An 18,136-nucleotide genomic window follows, 5' to 3' on the forward strand; every position below is an offset into this window, starting at 1 on the left:
AGAGACACAAACCGTCAGGTAAGAGTTGCTTGCACATTTTTAATATGCCAAAGACCCAAGCCAAGAAGTCTGAATGCCTATCATTTTCCTAAGTATTCATTATTGCACACCCACACTAAAGCTTGAAGGGAGGACTTACAAGTCTCACCTCGCCTTCTCTGTGCCATGCTCTTCCATTCTGTATGTATTTATTCTGATTCTGCCTCTTCTTCTGTCCTCCATCAGCAAACTTGCACAATAAAGGTTCTGCAGGAACTGGAACAAAGAAGAAAAATTAGTTGAAGTAGCATTGATACACAGGTGCTCACCTCTCCAAATGAGGTACGGTTTTAAGTTATATTCCCAATATGACACTTAAATAACACTGAGCTGTACTCCAGCATCGACAGCTGTTCAGCATAGCACAAAGACAGCTGCCACACACCAACAGAGCATCTGGAATGCCTTATCTATTTGATTTTGAGCTACTGCTGTAAAACTTGTTGGAAGGAAACATGGTCTGTATATCCTGAGTATGTGTCTCTTGGTCTGGGTTCAACAAGAACTGCCGTCTGAATTCTGAGCTTTGTCTCTTTGGAAGCATATCTAAGGAGGATGGAGAAAAAAACAAACTGGCCAAAGGTCTGTAATACATTCTCCTCACCCCTTGGAGGTTTCAGTAATGTCCCAAACTTACAAGTGTTTTACTCATCCAGAAGAGGCACCTTTATGTCCTGAGGCCTAGCACTGAGAAAATGCCACAATTGTCCATTCCCATTTTATCTCTGCTCTATAAGGAACACCCAGTTCAACCAGAAATTTTTCAAGATTGTCCTTTTGGGTTTTTTTGCATACTGCTATGAAACAGCATCACCATACTTTATTATTTTTTCTTGTTATTGTTATTATTTTTCCTAATACAATCCTGACCATGACCTCAATTTTTAATGTCAGAATTGAAGCAGTGAAAAGGTTTGCATAGCATTCTCTCTTTCCTTCCCTGTTCTTAGCTTCCAGATTTCCAAGTACCTATGGCTGAAGCACAGCTCTGCTGCATCACACCACACCCTCCCTAATCACAGGGTGGAAGCCCTGTTATGACTTGGATGTAAACTCTTCTCTGCCAATAATTCCTGACACATGAGCTGTCTCAGCTTTACCATGACACTCCTCCAGTCACTTTCTGTTTGGAAACATCTTCATGAGACGTGGCTGGACCTGAAAACATACAAGTTTCCAAATGCAGAGTAAACACATGGGGTGGCAAGGCCACCTGCAAAAAAAACAACCCTAAGAAAAATTTTCAGCAAAATCTATTAATATAACCATGGTGAGTGCTGATGTCCCTTCACCCTGTCTGCATTTGCCAAAGATGATTGGTGCTGGAAACCTCAGGGATGCGTAATCTTGCAAAGAGCTTGACTTTTAAAGCTTTGGCACAAAACAAGCACTAATGGCCCAGTCATCCCTGGCTTTGGATGTCACACCTAACAGAATAGCTCTGTTTCTACTGGAAAAATATCCACTTCCTGCATGACACATCTTTTGACAGCCTTCTCTATAAAAAAGGAGACAGAAGTGGTGTGTGGTTCCCCGTCTCATCCCCAGCACTGACCGCACAGGTCAGAGACCTGGACCTCTCCTCCCTGGGCGCTGTTATACAGAGTGTCAGACCATAACATTAAACATGACAACTGAATAAATTTAAAATGTATTATCCTTCAGAGAATGGTAATTAAAACCCTATAATCACAAAATAAACCGGGAAAAAGTTAGGCTAATGACACTGGAAAAATATAGGAGACCTATGGATGATGGAGTAAATGAACAAGGAAATAACAGAAACCTTAAAGTAGGAGACAAACTGGAAAATACTGTCCTCAAAACCTTGCATTTCTGACATCACCAAAACTGAATTTTGCTTTGGGTTCTTCTATTATGTGAAGCAACTTCTGTTTCAACATATTTGGAGCAAAAAGGTACTGCATCCATTTGGTGATGGATGATTTGATGTTGCTTTATAAAAGCTATATCCAATAACCTTGGTCACAGCACGCAGCATTTTAGTCCACACAGTTCTGCTGAAATAATAGGAGGAAATCTCAGAATATGTTAGCCAATATGGATAAATTTCTCAGGTTCTGGTCTGAAATAATTTTGATTGCTTTTACACAGTGTGGAAAACAAAAATCCATGGGATACTGAGAGAGAAGGTCCAAATACTGAAGTTAATTGCCTTAAATGAAGAAAAGCTCTTCCCCAAGTTGAGTATCTTTGTCTACTTTTCCATTATTTCAAAAAATCTAGTTTTGTGAGGAGCATATGTGACTCCCAAAATATGCACTACAAAATTTTGGATGAAAAAAATCAAAATTTCATTTAGAAATTCAATTTTTTTGGCACGAGAACAGTACAGAAAGACATCAGAAAAAGGTTTCTGGCCCTGACATTCTGTATTATAGCACTCACAGGTAGTAAATGCTTTATTTAAAGCTGCATTATGCTTTCATTAAAAATCCCTACAGTGAATTATAAAAAACCTTTTTGAAAGCATCATTTGTGCTTTCATTTCCCATCATTGTCTCAACATAAATATATTTTCTTTAAAAAAAAAAAAAGCAGAGTAAACCTGTCCAACTGTTTGAATTAAATGTTCATAAAAACCTATTTCAAGAATAAATATGAATTTTTTTGTCAGTAGATAACTCAAAGCAGCTACATTTTAGATGCTTAAACATCCTCTGTGTTGTATTGTAAAAATTCTACAACAAATTTAAAGATGAAGAAAAAATGGAGTAAGAAATAATCCATGTAGTGGATTTTGCATACATAATATCCAAAGCTGCATCAATGAAGAAACCCAAGCATTTAAAGAGCTATCAATTTGTGATCTGCTAGAAGTTAGTGCTCCATCTTACTGAAGACAGATCCAGCCATGGAACCTTTGCTCCTCTGACTTCCCACCTTCCCTTGCTCCTCACTGCACCATCAAAGATGCCAAATGCTGGGAAGGCTCCAACTCGCAGTAAAAAACCCCATGCAGGCCATCTACTCAATAGAGCACTCTGTGAGCAGGCTGTACAGCATTTGCCCTCCCTGATTCTGCTTCAAGGCCTGAATGCTGACAGTGGGGACAGCTCCAGTGGAAAGCCCAAGTGCAATTTTTGGCTGCTCTTCCATAGCCGTGACCTGAATAACACCGCGCTCATTCCTGCAACAACACAACGCCTGATGGTCACCAGAGGCAGGCTCATGAGAAACAGATCAACCTTCCTGGCTTGGTCTTGACCTACTGATCTCCCTCCCACCAAAGAATGAACATGGACCTTACTCTTTTCAAAATCAAATCTGAACCTTATCTCTTCAGCTTACTTTTTCTCATAGTTTTCAGGAATATGCAACACATTCTCTCTCTTGCATATAAGTGCACGCATGTGACAGAAACATATTTGAACAAAAAGCTCTCACAAGTCCTACAGAGCAGTTAAGCAATCTTTTGTAGTACAGGAAGGAAGGGAGAGTCATTTTTATTGTTTAATTGCTGGGAACTGTGCAGGCCCAGTGATGAAGCAGATCATTAATCATTCAACAACTTGCCTGTATGTGCAGGACAGAGGAAGGCAGAGCACCAATATTCCGAGTTGCATTCACAGCTGAGAGGTACCTGATGCAAAAGGCTACAGTGGAGTTAAGCTTTTGCAGCTAGGACACCACGTCTGACATGCCCCACACTCCTCTGACACCCAGTGCAAACCAGCACTGCCAGAGGTTTGCAGGTGCCTGCTGAGCTGCAGAGGGGACCTGCAGCCACGAGCTTTCCTCCTTCAGCAGCAGGGTTTTAGAACCTGGGTGTGGAAAGTGCTGACCATTTCCTCCTGCCCTGGACCACTCTCCTCTAATGTTTTACAGGAGGGAGAAGTGAATGTGGTATTAGTCCAGAGAGTAAATTCTTCCTTGTTGTAGGCACTTTGCACACATCTGTACATTAGAATTCAGTTTGTTCAGTGTGTACTCAAATTTGTACCAGGTGATACTATAAATGCAAAACCAAAACTGATGTTCTTTGTTGGACCTTGAGTTTGCACCCTGGACTTTATGTGGCTAATTTTATCAACTTTTCAATAAACCCTACTTTCAGTTACTGAAAAATACAACAAAATAGTTTAAAATTATTATTCCTTTAGTCAGTTTTCAATAAATTGCATCTTTTAGAGACTTTCATTGCTTATTTTCTAGAGTAAAGCATACAGGACTTAATGAATTCTGACATTAAAACATCATTTTAATGATAGAGCAAGCCTGTACAGCTAGAAACTTTTGCCAAAGGCTGTGGGAACTAAAAAAGAAATTGTGTAACCCAAGATCAGGGTAGCTTTATATGTTTAAAGAGAAATTCAATATTATACTCTTCACCATCCTAGTCTTCACTTAAACATAATGCTCAGGATTACATTGCTTTAATAATTTATACAAGGTTTAATAATTTGTGACAGAAGGATATTCTGAGTGGTTTTAAGAAGCATTTTTCTCTTCTAATCTTATGTTCCTTCTTAAAACTAAGCAGCAATTGCAAATTATGGGAGTTAGAGCAGTAAAACCTCTAATTCACAGATTTCACAAAATATTCAGAGTTGATGATCCTTGTGTCCTTTGTGTCCTTCCAGGTCCAACTCTTAAGTGAATGGCCCATACAGGGATCAAACCTACATTGCTGCTACCTCAGCACCACACTCTGACCAGCTAAACTAATCTCAGGGTCTTGCTCAAAAGAATGAAATTTTTGTTCCTCTGCCTTTAGTGTGGTAACCACTGTCAGCCCTTGATACCCTGGACCAGTGGTTTCCAGGCTGTGGTTCATGTGTTTTTTCTAAAGGATCTGTGAAAGATAATTGAAAGAAAAATTGAATTTATAGTCAAGTAGCTTAAATTCACTACAGATCTTTGGTGCTGGATACTTTGAAAAGGTCAGAAACCAGGAAACACTAGAATATGACTGACAGAAGACAACTACTTCAGGGCTCCATTTCCACTCCTCCCCACACTAGAACGGTGTCCAAGGCCAGATCATTTCAAACCATAGTGTGCATCATCCCTGCTGGACCTCTTCCCAGTCTAGTCAAGAACACAGGCAGAAGCAGGGCTTTTACACACTCAATTTCTCCCCTGAAAGAGAGCAACCAATCTCTTTATCCTAAGTGGGAAGAGAGGGGTGGGTCATGGATAATTTTTGATTTTTGCATCATCACCATAACCAACCATTATTGAAGTAAAAATGGCATGGGTTGCTCAGCAAAAATACTCTTTACCTTACACCCATTAAACCCAAATCACCTCAGTTCTTTCCCAGTAAAAAAAAAAAAAAAAAAAATTAAATAATCCACAAAGCCTATAGAACAAGCATAAAATTTCTGTAATTTTTAAACTTCCATATTTCTCATTTTAAATATAAGAGAGACAAATACACTCAGACTTACACATACCTTACATATTCTACAGCAGAGCTGCTTTAGGTAATTTTTTATATGACTATTCTTGTGTACCACCACACAGCTACATGCTACTGTGATAGGAAGGAGATGCCTTTCAAGATTTTGCCCAGAAGACAATTTCTACAATCACTATGGATCCAATACAAGACTAAAAGCCAGTGAACACTAAGTATCATCTTTAGAGGAGGAAGGTTAAGTGTGCTGCTGCTCTGCTCCCACTGCTCATCTGCTGGCTCCTGGCTCTTGATACCAGTCTGGTCTATTTCCTCCAATTCACGTCATACATTTCACAGGAGAATAGAAACATTTTAAATATTACATTCTTCACTGAAAACAATAGTTTAAGGAGGAGAGTGAAACTAAATGCAAAAGTCACTTTAAAATTGTAACAATAATATAATAGTTATATATCATAGTTGAGAAGATAATTAATTAAGTACAAAAATTAAAGTTTTGAGTTTGGTTTTCAGTGACAAAATGGAGCAGAAGTCATAGTCCATAAAATAACTTACATAAACAATAACTTACATAAAAAAGGACAAAGCCAACCAACAAATAGTGAAACTAACACACCACTTCTAGAAGTTTCAAGGTTATACCAACTTGCAGTGCATTTCAAATTGCTCTCTGAGCTAACCTTTCATCTTCTTTGCTGAAGATAAACAAGGACACATGACATACTGGATATATTTCATTAAGTTAAATAAAGCCTGAATAGCCAGTTATATCTGGCTTTAGCTCGCCTAGCATCATCAATGCCCAGTTACTCACCTAACTCTGGAGTTGACACTTTTGACACCACCCTGTGTTAATTAATCCCCGGCCTTCCCAGATTCTTAGAGGTTTTATTCCTTGTGCCTTCTCATGCTCCAGAGGAGGTTTCACTAATGCTTTCTATAACTGTTTAACCCATTCTTCCATTTAAGCCCAAACTTAGTTAAAATAACAAAGCTGCATTATGAAAGCATGTTTTTATTGAACAAATGTTCTTCCTCCCACACCTATTTCATTACAGGCCCACCTCTCCTACCCTCTTCATCCTGATAACATGGATGTTTTTAGAGCCAGCTCCCTTTGCTGATTTTAGCCAAGTTTCTAGGACACAATGTTTTAATTTAAACACAGATCTGGTTTTATGATTTTGTTTTGCATGTGTTTGAAGTTGATCCTTTATAATCCCAATGGTCGCTAATCTATTTCAAAACAGTTTCCTAATCTTTGCTTGTTCAAGAGCTTTCCTACTGTCATCCAGTTTTCTCTCTGCAGGCAGTCCAAAATCACAGCTGCCTCATGACCCCACCCCATGTTTTGGCAGACTGCAGTATACTATTATGCATAAACTGAATTCTCTAATAAGGCTGCATTGTTGGACAGGTGCTTGCTATGTGGTATGGAAATCTGGGAAGAATTTCATCTCCATAAAAACCTTTGCAAGGAGCAATGAAACTTCACACCTCAGAAACACAGAGCTGAGGCTGTTCTCAGCAAAACTGAGGGTCCTTAAAAACCAAGGTTCTCATCACTCCCTTATGCACCTGATTATTTGTCTCATTTTCAGTACCATGGAAGGTGAGACCCATCTGCATTTCAAACATTTGGAGTTATCTGTTCCTGAGTGACTGAGCTAGACACCCTTTGTAACTGCAAGGACAGTCTCTGGAGGTGTGTTTTTCTTTACTGGTTCTAGACAGAGAGCCTGGTCAACTGCTTTGCAAAGCAAACACAAGAAGTTCAAGCCTGTGAGGTGGATTATATCTTGAGATCGCTGTTGAGTTTCCCCTTTCAGAAAATTGACAGTTCTCTTCAAATGTCTTGTCCCTAATTCATCATATTTTATGTTGTTTCCTTCAGACTGCAAAAATCATTCCTACAATTCCAAGCAGGAAGCTTTTATTTCCACCTAGTTGAACCCCATCATGTTAGGGTGAAACTCCAGCAAAGACCAACTGGGGACAGAGCATGATTAGCAATGGCATGCTTGATGGCTCATTCATCGAGAACAGGAGAATGCAAGTGAAAATAAAAATTAACAAACTAAAAAGCACTAATAGGAGCTTCTGTTGCACATGTGTACAATGTCCTTACATTTACAGGAAGGACATTTTATACATAGTTTATACATGTTTATACATAGGCTGTAACATTTTTACTAAATGTAACAAAGGAAAAAATTATACTATAACTAAAACAACAAATGCAACAATGTGCTTAAATTTACCAAAGCTTTGTAACAAAGTTTTAACTAAATAATACCAGCAATTAATCCCTGCGCAAAGGGTCTGCAAAAGCAAGGCTAGGGAAGTCAAAATACTGCATTAGATTATTTTGCCGAAGGGAGTGGTTTCCTGTGCTCTGAAGCATTTTCCATCCTTACAGAGCACAGACTGCCTCAAACTGGAGCAATCTTTCAGGGATGAGGCATGTTTGGAGTTTTACTAAACAAGCCACATTCTTGTCTGCCTGCCGAGGGCTTCTTTCCTCCTCCTCAGTGACAGGGTCTGGCTGCACAGAACATTTCACCAGTGGGATAAAGGCAGCTTCCCCAACCACATCAACACTGTAATTTGCAAAATTCCCACTTGGGATTCTCAATAAAATGCCCACTGAAAGCTGCCTGGAATGCCAGGCATGTATTCTTTCCTTCTTTATTGTCCTCTTGATACTTTCTATTTTACTCAGCAGCATTGAATTTCCTCTCCTCATTTTTCAGTATTCATGGAATATACATTTTGTCTCTCAGAAACAGTGCTGACAAAGCAGACAAACTGATGAGGAACTTGGTGTGACAACAAAATTGTACTAAGCCTTCCCTGAATTCTGCCTTGCACAATATTTCTAGAAGCAGCATTCTATGCTGACCTCCTTCCATTTTCCTGAAGGACTTTAAAACCTATGCTGACTTGAGAGTTGCAGCTCCCCAGTGAACGATCATGCCAGGCACTGCTGCAGATTCTGTTTTTTTCCCAAGCAAATATTTTTTTGAAAATGCTTTGAAAAAAATCATCAACAGATGACAAAACCCATCCATTTTTGCCTCTGAAAAAAGCCCTGTCCATGGAAAAGCAGCCAAATTCTGTTCAGACAGATATTTGTTTCCTCACTTCAACTGGGATTACATGGGATGTAAATTTGTACATAGCTGGCATCTTAGCTGCTTGTTTCTCTGCTAGGAGAGAACACTACTAGATTCCTAGAAAAGGTTTACTACAGAAAAGCAATATACTGTGTTCCAAGCAAGCATTACAGCCATCCAAAAAGAGAGTTTAATTTTAATAAGCTTGCCTCTAAATGAGAAGCCAGATACCACAATCAGTGTAACAGGCTTCCACCATGTAAGCACTAACCCATTCATACATCTTGTAAGAAATATATACAACGTACCAGAAACTCCTGCTGGTGTCTTTATGAATTTTCCATTAAAATGAGCAATCACTGCTTCACATTTTTCTGTTGACTCCATCCTTTGAAAATAAAGAATAATTTACATAAATTAAACACTCAAACAGATTCCTATGTTTGTGATTTTTTTTTAAAGCACATTTCTTGCTTTTTCTCAAATCACATTTCTTTTTTTTCCCCTCCTCACTGCTCTGGCTTGCTTTCCCATGTGTGAACAATGGAGATGATGTTTTCTAGGAACATATAACTTCAGAAAGGTAAAGCCAAACTCAATTAACATTTTATGATCTGAGAGCAAAGTCAGTGCCAAACTGAAAATAATGCTCTTATTTACTCAGAAATTATACTGTAGCTGTCCAAGCTGCCTCCAGTACCTCTCTTGCCTTGAAAGAAGCAGAAGGACTGACTCACTATCATTCACAATTGAATCTTTAGTGTCCATGCTGCATGCAGCAAAGGTTAATGCCACTCTTAAGAGAGGATTCAGAGCTGTCTGTACAGTTTAAGGTAATAAACTCAAATATAAACCTGCCTGACTGCATGCCCCAAACTGACTTGGCAGCTTTCAGCTTATACACATCATCTCCACTAAATGATGCACCTGGCTCTTATTTAATTGTGCCCGAGCTCCAAACAGGAGCCAGTACCAGCAGAGCTGTGATGGCCACTGAGAATGGATCCAAAATCTTGGGCAGGTTTGTGCAGCCAGGCTGTCAGATCTGGACTCAACAGAGTGGGCAGAGGGCTGGAGAGCCCCTGCTGGCCCGGGAGGGCCTCACCTGCAGTGAGGATGTGCCAGCCCTGACTGTCACCTTGGACTCAGTCACACTGAACGACTCGGATGCGCAATTACAACAAAATTGATTTTAAAAGAACTTATTTTGCAGCTGCCTTCAAGGTGATGCTTGGTTAATGCTGAACAGATAATTTCTTTTCAGTTTAAGTTCTGTAATTCAAATTAGGCCAGTGGCCTCAGCAGCAAACAACCAGGACTAAAAATTCCTAAGTCTTGGCATCTTTTTAATTCTAATATCCTTTCTGCACAGGCTGACAAAATACAAGTATAGATAACAACCAGTATCACCAAAAACAAAGACTGAACAATCCAGAACTTCTGAAAATTCTGTAAGAGATATTTTTGGAATCATTAGGAAAATGATTCCAAAAATATCTCTTACAGAATTTTCTGAAGTTCTGGATTATTGGGTCTGCATCATAGAAATCTAATTTCTTTTTTTTGTCTCACATGAAACAAACAATATAATTTAATTTCAGACTCAAGTTTGGACTTGATAAAATACATTACTCCCTATTAACCTAATAAAAGTTTCCCAAAGGCAAGAAATTAAAATATTTATTTAATGTCTACAGGTTTCTTGGAAAATTTTAACTTTAATTAATTATCCAATAATTTTCCAAAAATGTTCACCTTGTAGAAGGAAAGAAGTTCTAATTAGATAGAAGCAATACTTATCCTATAACTTATGTATTCTATATTTATGTATATAAATAAACACTTATATAAAAATAACTTCATTTATGTATAAAACACAAAATGCATAAAAGCAAAACTATTGCGAAAGTACTTTAGAACTATTTTATATTAATTTCTTCAATACAAGTGAGGTTTTGGATACACACAAGTCTTTTTGATTTTTGCATATGATTCCAGAACACTTTCAGCTACATTAGAGAAAAATACACCCTACCATATTTCCTACCTTACCACTGATTCAAGGTAAAGGTGGTAAACAAGTCTGGGGAAAAGAGACTGAATAAGAGCAAAATGCCAACTGAATTTTGTAGTGGGTGTTAGTGGATTCTACCCTGCACAGTACCAAAAAATGAAAGCTACACATAAACCATACATATATTAATGAAATTAAAATGCCCCGTTAATTTTACCCCACTTGTTGATTTTTTTAAAAGGGGACAGGAAGAAATTTTAGCAAAGCCCAAACTTGGTGGCTTTCCCCTCTTAAATAATGAATATTTTTATATTATTTCTAATTTTGTTCCTTTGTTATACCTTCTTGAAACTTGATAGTCTGACAAGTAAATGAAGTTGGGGTTCAGGAGGCTGGTGGGGGCAAAGATTTTTAAAAAAGAAAAATAAAAATCACAGTACCATGAAATATTCCCCAGCCAATTCACAGAAAAAACAATCCCTAAAAATATTGGCCACATCAGGAGATAAATTTCTTCAGTTCTTTTCTGTGCACTAATTTTAGATTCTGATTTTTTTTCAAATACAGAGCTATTGTAATATTGGCTGAACATCTGAATTACTGAAATTTGATTATGCAGAGATTTTATAACATATTTTGAGAATGCCAATTCTTTGCTTGAAGCATGCTTTTATTTTTGATAATAGAAACCTTCAGTTTAAAGCCTCTAAATTTTGATTGTTATACTAAGTTTAAAGCAGGACTTAGATAAATAAAAACAGAAAAGACTTTGATGAAGAGATCCCAGAAAAAACAACTACATTAACTAGAGAAAAAGTAGATTCATATGGACAGAATATTTAGGAAGTATGTACTAATTTATGGAAAATATTTTTTCTTGTTGATTTGGGTGAGATATTTGACTTAGCACACAAATATTTTAAGATGAGATTTACTGTAAGTGAATAAAAATATTTTCTCTCCCAGCTGACATCATGTTAATGAGCCTGAAAATTCAAAGAGCTGCTGTTCAAAGGGCAATGATGAGTTCATTTTCTCCAAGGAAGTAATGAAGAAAAGCAAAAAGAAAAAGAAAAACAAAAACAAAAAAAGCTGTGGGGGTGGGGAAGAAGGTTCTTCCTTCTGGTCTGCTGCTTGGGATTCAAACTTCCCAAGCCAGAAAAGGCACAGGAGAAGTCTCTGTGAAGCATCACGTAACCCTTGCTTACTGGCTCAGGGATAGAGGAGAAAGGAGAAGTACAGAAAAGGGAAGGAAGTGGTTTAGAGTGAATTCCTACTCTAGATAATTGTCCAGTAAGAGCAATAAATTTAGATTTAGCCATCTAAGCAAGATGAGACACAGCTCTACCAAAGGAAGATTTAACAAAACCCTGCTGGATAACTCCAGTTCAATCTTCCTTCTCTTTACAAACTTCATCATTTTCAGCAACTTCTGCCTTTTCCACCTCTCCTTGCACTTTTAATCCAGACAAAGGAAGAAGGCTGCCAGCAGCCCCGAGGTACCTTGCGAAGCCAACGCCGCGGCTCGTGCCGCTCGAGTCCCGCAGTATCCTGGTGGAGATGACCTGCCCAAAGGGCTTCAGCATGTTCTCAAGCTCCTGCTCATCCATGGAAAGGGGCAGGTTGGAAATGTATAAGTTAGTTGGGTCTTGCTCTTGTTGCTGAAAGAGAATTAAAAGCAATTGTTATTGTTGTTGCCACTGTCATTTTGAATTTAAAACAAACAAGTACATATGATTTCTGGAGCAGATTTTTACTTCTCAGGCCCTTTGTAAAGTCTACTATTTCCTAGTATTAGTGACTTCCATCTTCTGCCACTGCCTGCAGCATTCCTGAGAAAGTTCCTTTTCTCCTGCTACTGCTGACACCGACATTTTTAAGTAGAGATAAAGGTGAATAATTGACCAGTTTATAGTCCATGTTAAAACTCCATGTTTCAAATTTTTCTCAAAGGAAAAAAAAAAGTAAAAATGAGATAAAGGAAAGAAATTAGCAGACAAGAAATGCAAGAGTGGTGGAAAGCACTAAGAAAGCCACATGTAAATTAAGAAGAGTAAAGACTGGGATGACAGTCAGAAAATAATATGAGGAAAGAATGAGAAAATGGATTTAAGAGTATGTACATTGCCACAATAATACCAAAAGAACAGAGTGATACACAAGCAAGTGGGACACTGTTGCTGCCTTCCACCCATGAGCATTTTTAACTTTTCACCAAACTTTCATGTTATACATTCAGACAATACAAAAGTTTTCCAAAAACTTTCTCTAGAAACAGACAAAATGAGAGAGGAGGGCAGCCAGGAGATGAGCAATTAGGGAGGAGACAAATGTAGCCACATCTTTGCTATTCCCCTGATCTTGGGCTATCACTACTATGAATGTGCCATGAAATGACACCTCAAAGGAACCTTTTTGTTGAAATTGATGATTTCCAGTGTTTGTTGACAGATTTCCCAGCTTGGCAAGGGAGCATCTCTTTCACGCTGGTGATCACTGCCTCTGCTCTGTTCTGAAGCACATTCTGGATCCACACAGATTGATGTGACATGGCCCTTAAAGCTGTTCAGAACTTCAACAACATCACTATCATCATGGTACAAATTTAAGCCTCTGCTGGATGCCCACATTCAGTAGAACTTTTCTGGCATCAGCAGTGATATGATCTGAAATCAATTTTATTGATATACATATACCATTTTCACAGAATCACAGAATGGGTAAGGCTGGAGAGGACCATGTCTGGTCACCCCAGATCACAGGGCACAGGCACTGCACTCTAAAGAAGCTCATCCTCAATTGCAGGTGGAACTCTCTGTGAATCAGTTTCTGCCCACTGTCCTAACATATTTATTGGTCCCAACATATTTGATTGCATATTCCACAATGTACTTTCCTTCTGTAGAAAAGGGCTGACTGGCTTGCAGGGGAGTTTGAATCAAAGCAGACAACAAAAACACAACACTTGCCTCCTGCCATTTAAGCATTTCTTAAAGTAATTATACTGGAAGGATGGTGATATCCTCTCATGCAGAACAGGCATCAATTTGTCATTAAGCCCCCCTTATCTTAATAGTATCGCAGTACTTTTAGTAGCATATTGCATAATTTTATAACTTGCCATCTTGGATATCACCTCTCAGTTTGGGTTAGTTTTTCCTATGATGGGAAAAAAAAATATAAAAGGAAAAAATGTTTGGGCTTAGGGGGAGGTCACACCTTTTAGGCACAGAAAGGAATTATCCTTTTTCCAAAACCAGTGAAAATTAAAAATGGGGAAGCATATTCTAGGCTGTAAAACCTTTACTTATTTGCATTTTTACCCCAAGCCTCACATTCAGTTCAAAAGAGTTAATGTTTTGAAGTTTTCCAAAAATGTTTTTAAAGAAATTGGAATAAAAGACTTATAGGAGGGAAATGTTCTTCCATTTCATTCTCCTGATGTGCATGCCTCTGCCACTGGTATGACTGTAATTCCTAGCCACACCAAAATCCCACATACCTTACAAAACAACCTTTTCCAACTCCCAAGTGTTGCCCTTTATAGTTGGCCCCTTTATAGTCCATTATAAAGGGCATTTGATTACCCTGTATGGTTTTTCTTTTGTTACCTAGTAGAGACATCCCCCTTCCAAAATAATACTGAATCTATACACTACACAGACAAGTTTGGGGTTCAAATTATCTTATTATAGGATATCTGAATTCTTTTTCCTATTAGAAAAATTAACAGAAGGAGAAGACAAGAAAATGGATTCACTGAGAGGCCATAGCTGACATTAATATTAATTGCTGGGCAGCATTACAGTAGTTACATCTTTACATTCAGCTCAAATTTCCTCAGGCAGGAATGTGAGATGAAGAACAGCTTTCACAGTGTTAGAACTGGTTTGTTGTTTAGACACTATTAGGCAATTCTGTTTTGCACCTTGAGATGTGTAGGCTTAACTTCCTTCTTTAATGAGTTAGATCAGCAAAAGCTTTAAAGGAGGTTTCAAGCATTGGCATTACAAAATTGCACTTGTAGCCATAGCAAGATTTTCTGAAATTCCAAATAGTATTTAAAAGGAAAAGTTTTGCTTTTTATTACAGGCTGCAAAATATATTGCAGGCAAATATCCTAAAACTTGCCTAAATAATCTATAACAGTATATCAGCAGGAAAGTCAGACTCTTTGCATATTTTTATTTAATTTGCTAATGTTTTTATTCTAGAATAACTGAAAGTATAAAAGTATTCTCATAAAAAATTCTAACATTTGAAAAGATAAAAAAGGCCTCATTTTGTTCACAGTAGTAACAGTATAATTTACAGGCAAAAAACAAAAAAACAAAAACCAACCAACCAAAAGATTACATTCAGAATCACCCAACAGAGAAATAAATCCAGTCAAGTGCAGAAACTCAGAGAACCTGTTCAGGTAATTGGGTAGAGCACACTCCCCTTCTCTCAGGCTCCTGAGAGCCCAGGGCTTACAGACTCCCACACTATCCTGGCACTGTGTTCAGGATGAGACCATGAACTTTCCCTGCCAAAAGGGGCACAAGGACCTGCTGCCATTCACTGCACTGCCATTCACTGCCATTAGATGCTTGTACACCTACCAGAGAAAACTTCCTGCCACTACTGCTAGGGAAGGCAGTGCTGCACTTTGGAAGGATATTAGCAACTTCACCACTAACCCCCCCTACAAAGCTCTTGGGAAAAAAGAGAAAAAAAAAGTGCATCTGAGGAAATTGTTCTAAGGAAATTGTTTTCTCTGAACAGAAAGCATTTTGTGATGGAAAAATTTTACTTGTGGCCCATGAAACAATCTGTATTTTGCATTATTAATTATTGGGGTTTGGTCAGGTACATGCTGAATGGCTGACTGGAAACAACTTCTGTTTTCCTGACCCCATCTCCACATCAGTCTAGTTCAGCCTGAATACTCCCAGGGATTCAGTTACTTCTGATTTGATTCTTTGATGGAACACCCAGACCACAGCAGACAAAGGGGAGTTTGGAGACACTTCCACACACATCCATAGCCAGAACTGGTAAAGATGGAAGGCACAGGAGGGAAACAAAAAGCAAAGTAGCTGCCAACAGATGAGGATGTCTCACTGAAATCCTGGAAGACAACTTGAAATTTCTTCCATCTGTAATTCTTCCAGCAAAATAGTTGAAATGCCAACAAACGCATTCCACAGTGCACTGAGGTGGTATCTGCACTGCAGGTGCAAACCCACGGCCACCCTGGGGAACAGCAGCAGTTAAGCTATAGGGATAAATCACAGAACCACAGAATATCTCAAGCTGGAAGGGACCCATAAAGATCACCAAGTCCAACTAGGTCAGGACAGATTAATTTAATCCACTTCACTTTTCAAGAAAAGAAAGAGACTGCCACTGGTTCACAAAAGGCTCATTTACAACATTCATTTGCAACCCCTACTACCGTTGGCATAGAGGCAAGGCAAGACTGAACTTTTTCTAGAGTGTATTTGGAATTTTATACAGCTTGACAGTGGAAGATTTATACCAATTAATGTGCAAAACACCTCCTCTCTTCCTTTGAATAACTTATTTCACCATGCAGGTTCTGTCATGTCCAGAAGGCTATTAAACCTTGAAACAGGTATCTGGGTACATTTTGGGAGACTGTAAGCAGCAAGTTAGCTCCTTGCCCTTGGAACACGCTGGATTTCCAAGCTGACTTCCAAATAGCAGCCTCAACCAGGATTCTCCTTCCATCTCTGTGCTATCTTACACAGAAGGCACTGCACAAACATGTTTGCCTTTATACAAGATTTTGTCATGGAAAATGGTTACAGGTTAACAGTTAAAACTCAGAAAGTTAGGAGAAAGACAAAGTATTTAAGTCATCCCTCTCTCTCTCTCTGGCAAGCAGGAGTTTAATACTTTAAGTTCTGTGAATTTTTTCCTTATCAAAACCTGCCTCACCATTGCTTAATTCACAGTGTTATTTCTATTCTGTCTCGGAAGAGAAAAATAATTCTTTTGACACATGAGTTTTTAATTCCTCTTCTGGAATTAAGAAAAAAAAAGGGAAGCCAGCAAAAATACCTTCCAACATAACTCAGCTCAGACCTTGCCTATACACTGTAATAATTCTTAGGATTTAAAGGTAGGTGTTCCTCTGCTTAAAATCCATGAAATTGCATAAGCTACTTTCCCCTTATATACCTTAAATCTTTTGAAATTATTTGCATTATTTTATGGAGGTGATCAAAGTCAGTGGGAAGTTCCCTAATTTTGGGCAGCAAGCCTCCATTACATATAATCTACTGAACATAATATTTCTTTGAATTCTATACAATTTAGGAAAACTGCTTAATTTGAATGTCTTCATATCTCATGCAGGGTTCTCCTTAGTTAACAGAACCTTCAGCAGATCCTGCAAGATGCTGAAATTGCTCAGCATTTTCAGATTATGGGCAACATCAGGGAATTTGTGGGCGACTGTAAGTATCCATATTACTGAGAAAATTAGCAAGTCTTGTTTTTAGCAATGTAAGTCATCAAGTTTCTACCAGTCTTTTCTCTCCAAACACCTTCAGCCGTGTCTCCTGAAGTTCCCTACCAGAATGTAACAATATAAAGATGGAGAGCAGAGCTCTGGCAGAGTAACACACTGCTTTTTCCCAAAGAGCTCCCAAAGATCCTAAGATGCAGCATTTCTTACAAAACTGACAGGAATGATCAACTGTTAATATTTATTTCTGTAGAAAGAGGTGATCAGAATTCCTACATAATGTGAAGTGCTCTACCATCATCTGAAAGAAATTAACAAAAACCTCCCTGTGCGTGTGGAATTGTTCCTAAATTGCAAGCAAGAAACTTGGCAAAAGGCAAGGACATCTGTTTTGTGTTGCTCTGTGTAAGGTCAGAGTGAACAGATAGCCATTCAGAAACATGTGACTAGGCACAGCTCACAGCAAGGAAGATCCTCTGCCTGATAGGGAAGGGATTAAATGCTTGTCTGCCTTCATATAGATACTACTTCAGAATTTACAATTGGCCAGTGTCTCACTGAAATATGTCTGTTTTAGCCACAGTTTTAATACTGTCTGACCACAGACTGTTAACAACACAATTCAGGGAGAAATCACTACCATAATCTTTTCTTGTTCTCCAGAACTGCATATGATTAATACACTAAACATTCAAATTTATTTTTACAGGCACATCTGTATTAAGAAGAATTTAACTACAATAAGCTTTGTGATCAATCTATCACTTCATGAATACATCCCTTTTTTATTTCTCAGTGATTTTGCTTTCCCTTTGCTAAAAGGGCAGGAAGGTGCTCCCTGGGAGCCCTGAATGAGCCCATCACAGCTCAAAACAAGGCACAGACCCTTGTCAGAACAAGCCACAGCACGACTTAGGAACTGAGATAAGACTTTCGTGAGCTGAAGCTCTTTACTCAAGGTGAGTGTTTGTTAACTGTCTGTTTAGTGCACTTGCAATTCCTGAAGTCATCGTCACGTGCCTCCCAGGTAAGCAAAATCTGGCTTACCTTCAATTTATTTTACAATGACTTTTAAGAACTTTTACAATTATAAGGAGAAAAAA

General features: G+C 38.4%; 1 protein-coding gene across 3 annotated transcripts in view; it reads right to left on the reverse strand.

Moving 5' to 3' along the window:
- The window catches only part of RBMS1 (RNA binding motif single stranded interacting protein 1), a 143,114-nt gene that overhangs the window by 13,985 nt on the left and 110,993 nt on the right, over nt 1–18,136 (reverse strand). For 2 of the 3 annotated variants that reach the window (XM_084209593.1, XM_084209592.1), the window contains exons 5-7: nt 12,059–12,216; nt 8,850–8,929; nt 140–255 (exon numbers count right to left, since the gene is read on the reverse strand). In XM_084209593.1, coding sequence (XP_084065719.1) covers nt 140–255; nt 8,850–8,929; nt 12,059–12,216 — 354 coding nt within the window. The remainder of the gene's footprint in view (nt 1–139; nt 256–8,849; nt 8,930–12,058; nt 12,217–18,136) is intronic. The other variant, XM_084209594.1, reaches the window with a different exon arrangement.

This window comes from Fringilla coelebs (assembly GCF_963513975.1).
Source record: "Fringilla coelebs genome assembly, chromosome: 7".
NCBI lineage: Eukaryota > Metazoa > Chordata > Aves > Passeriformes > Fringillidae > Fringilla > Fringilla coelebs.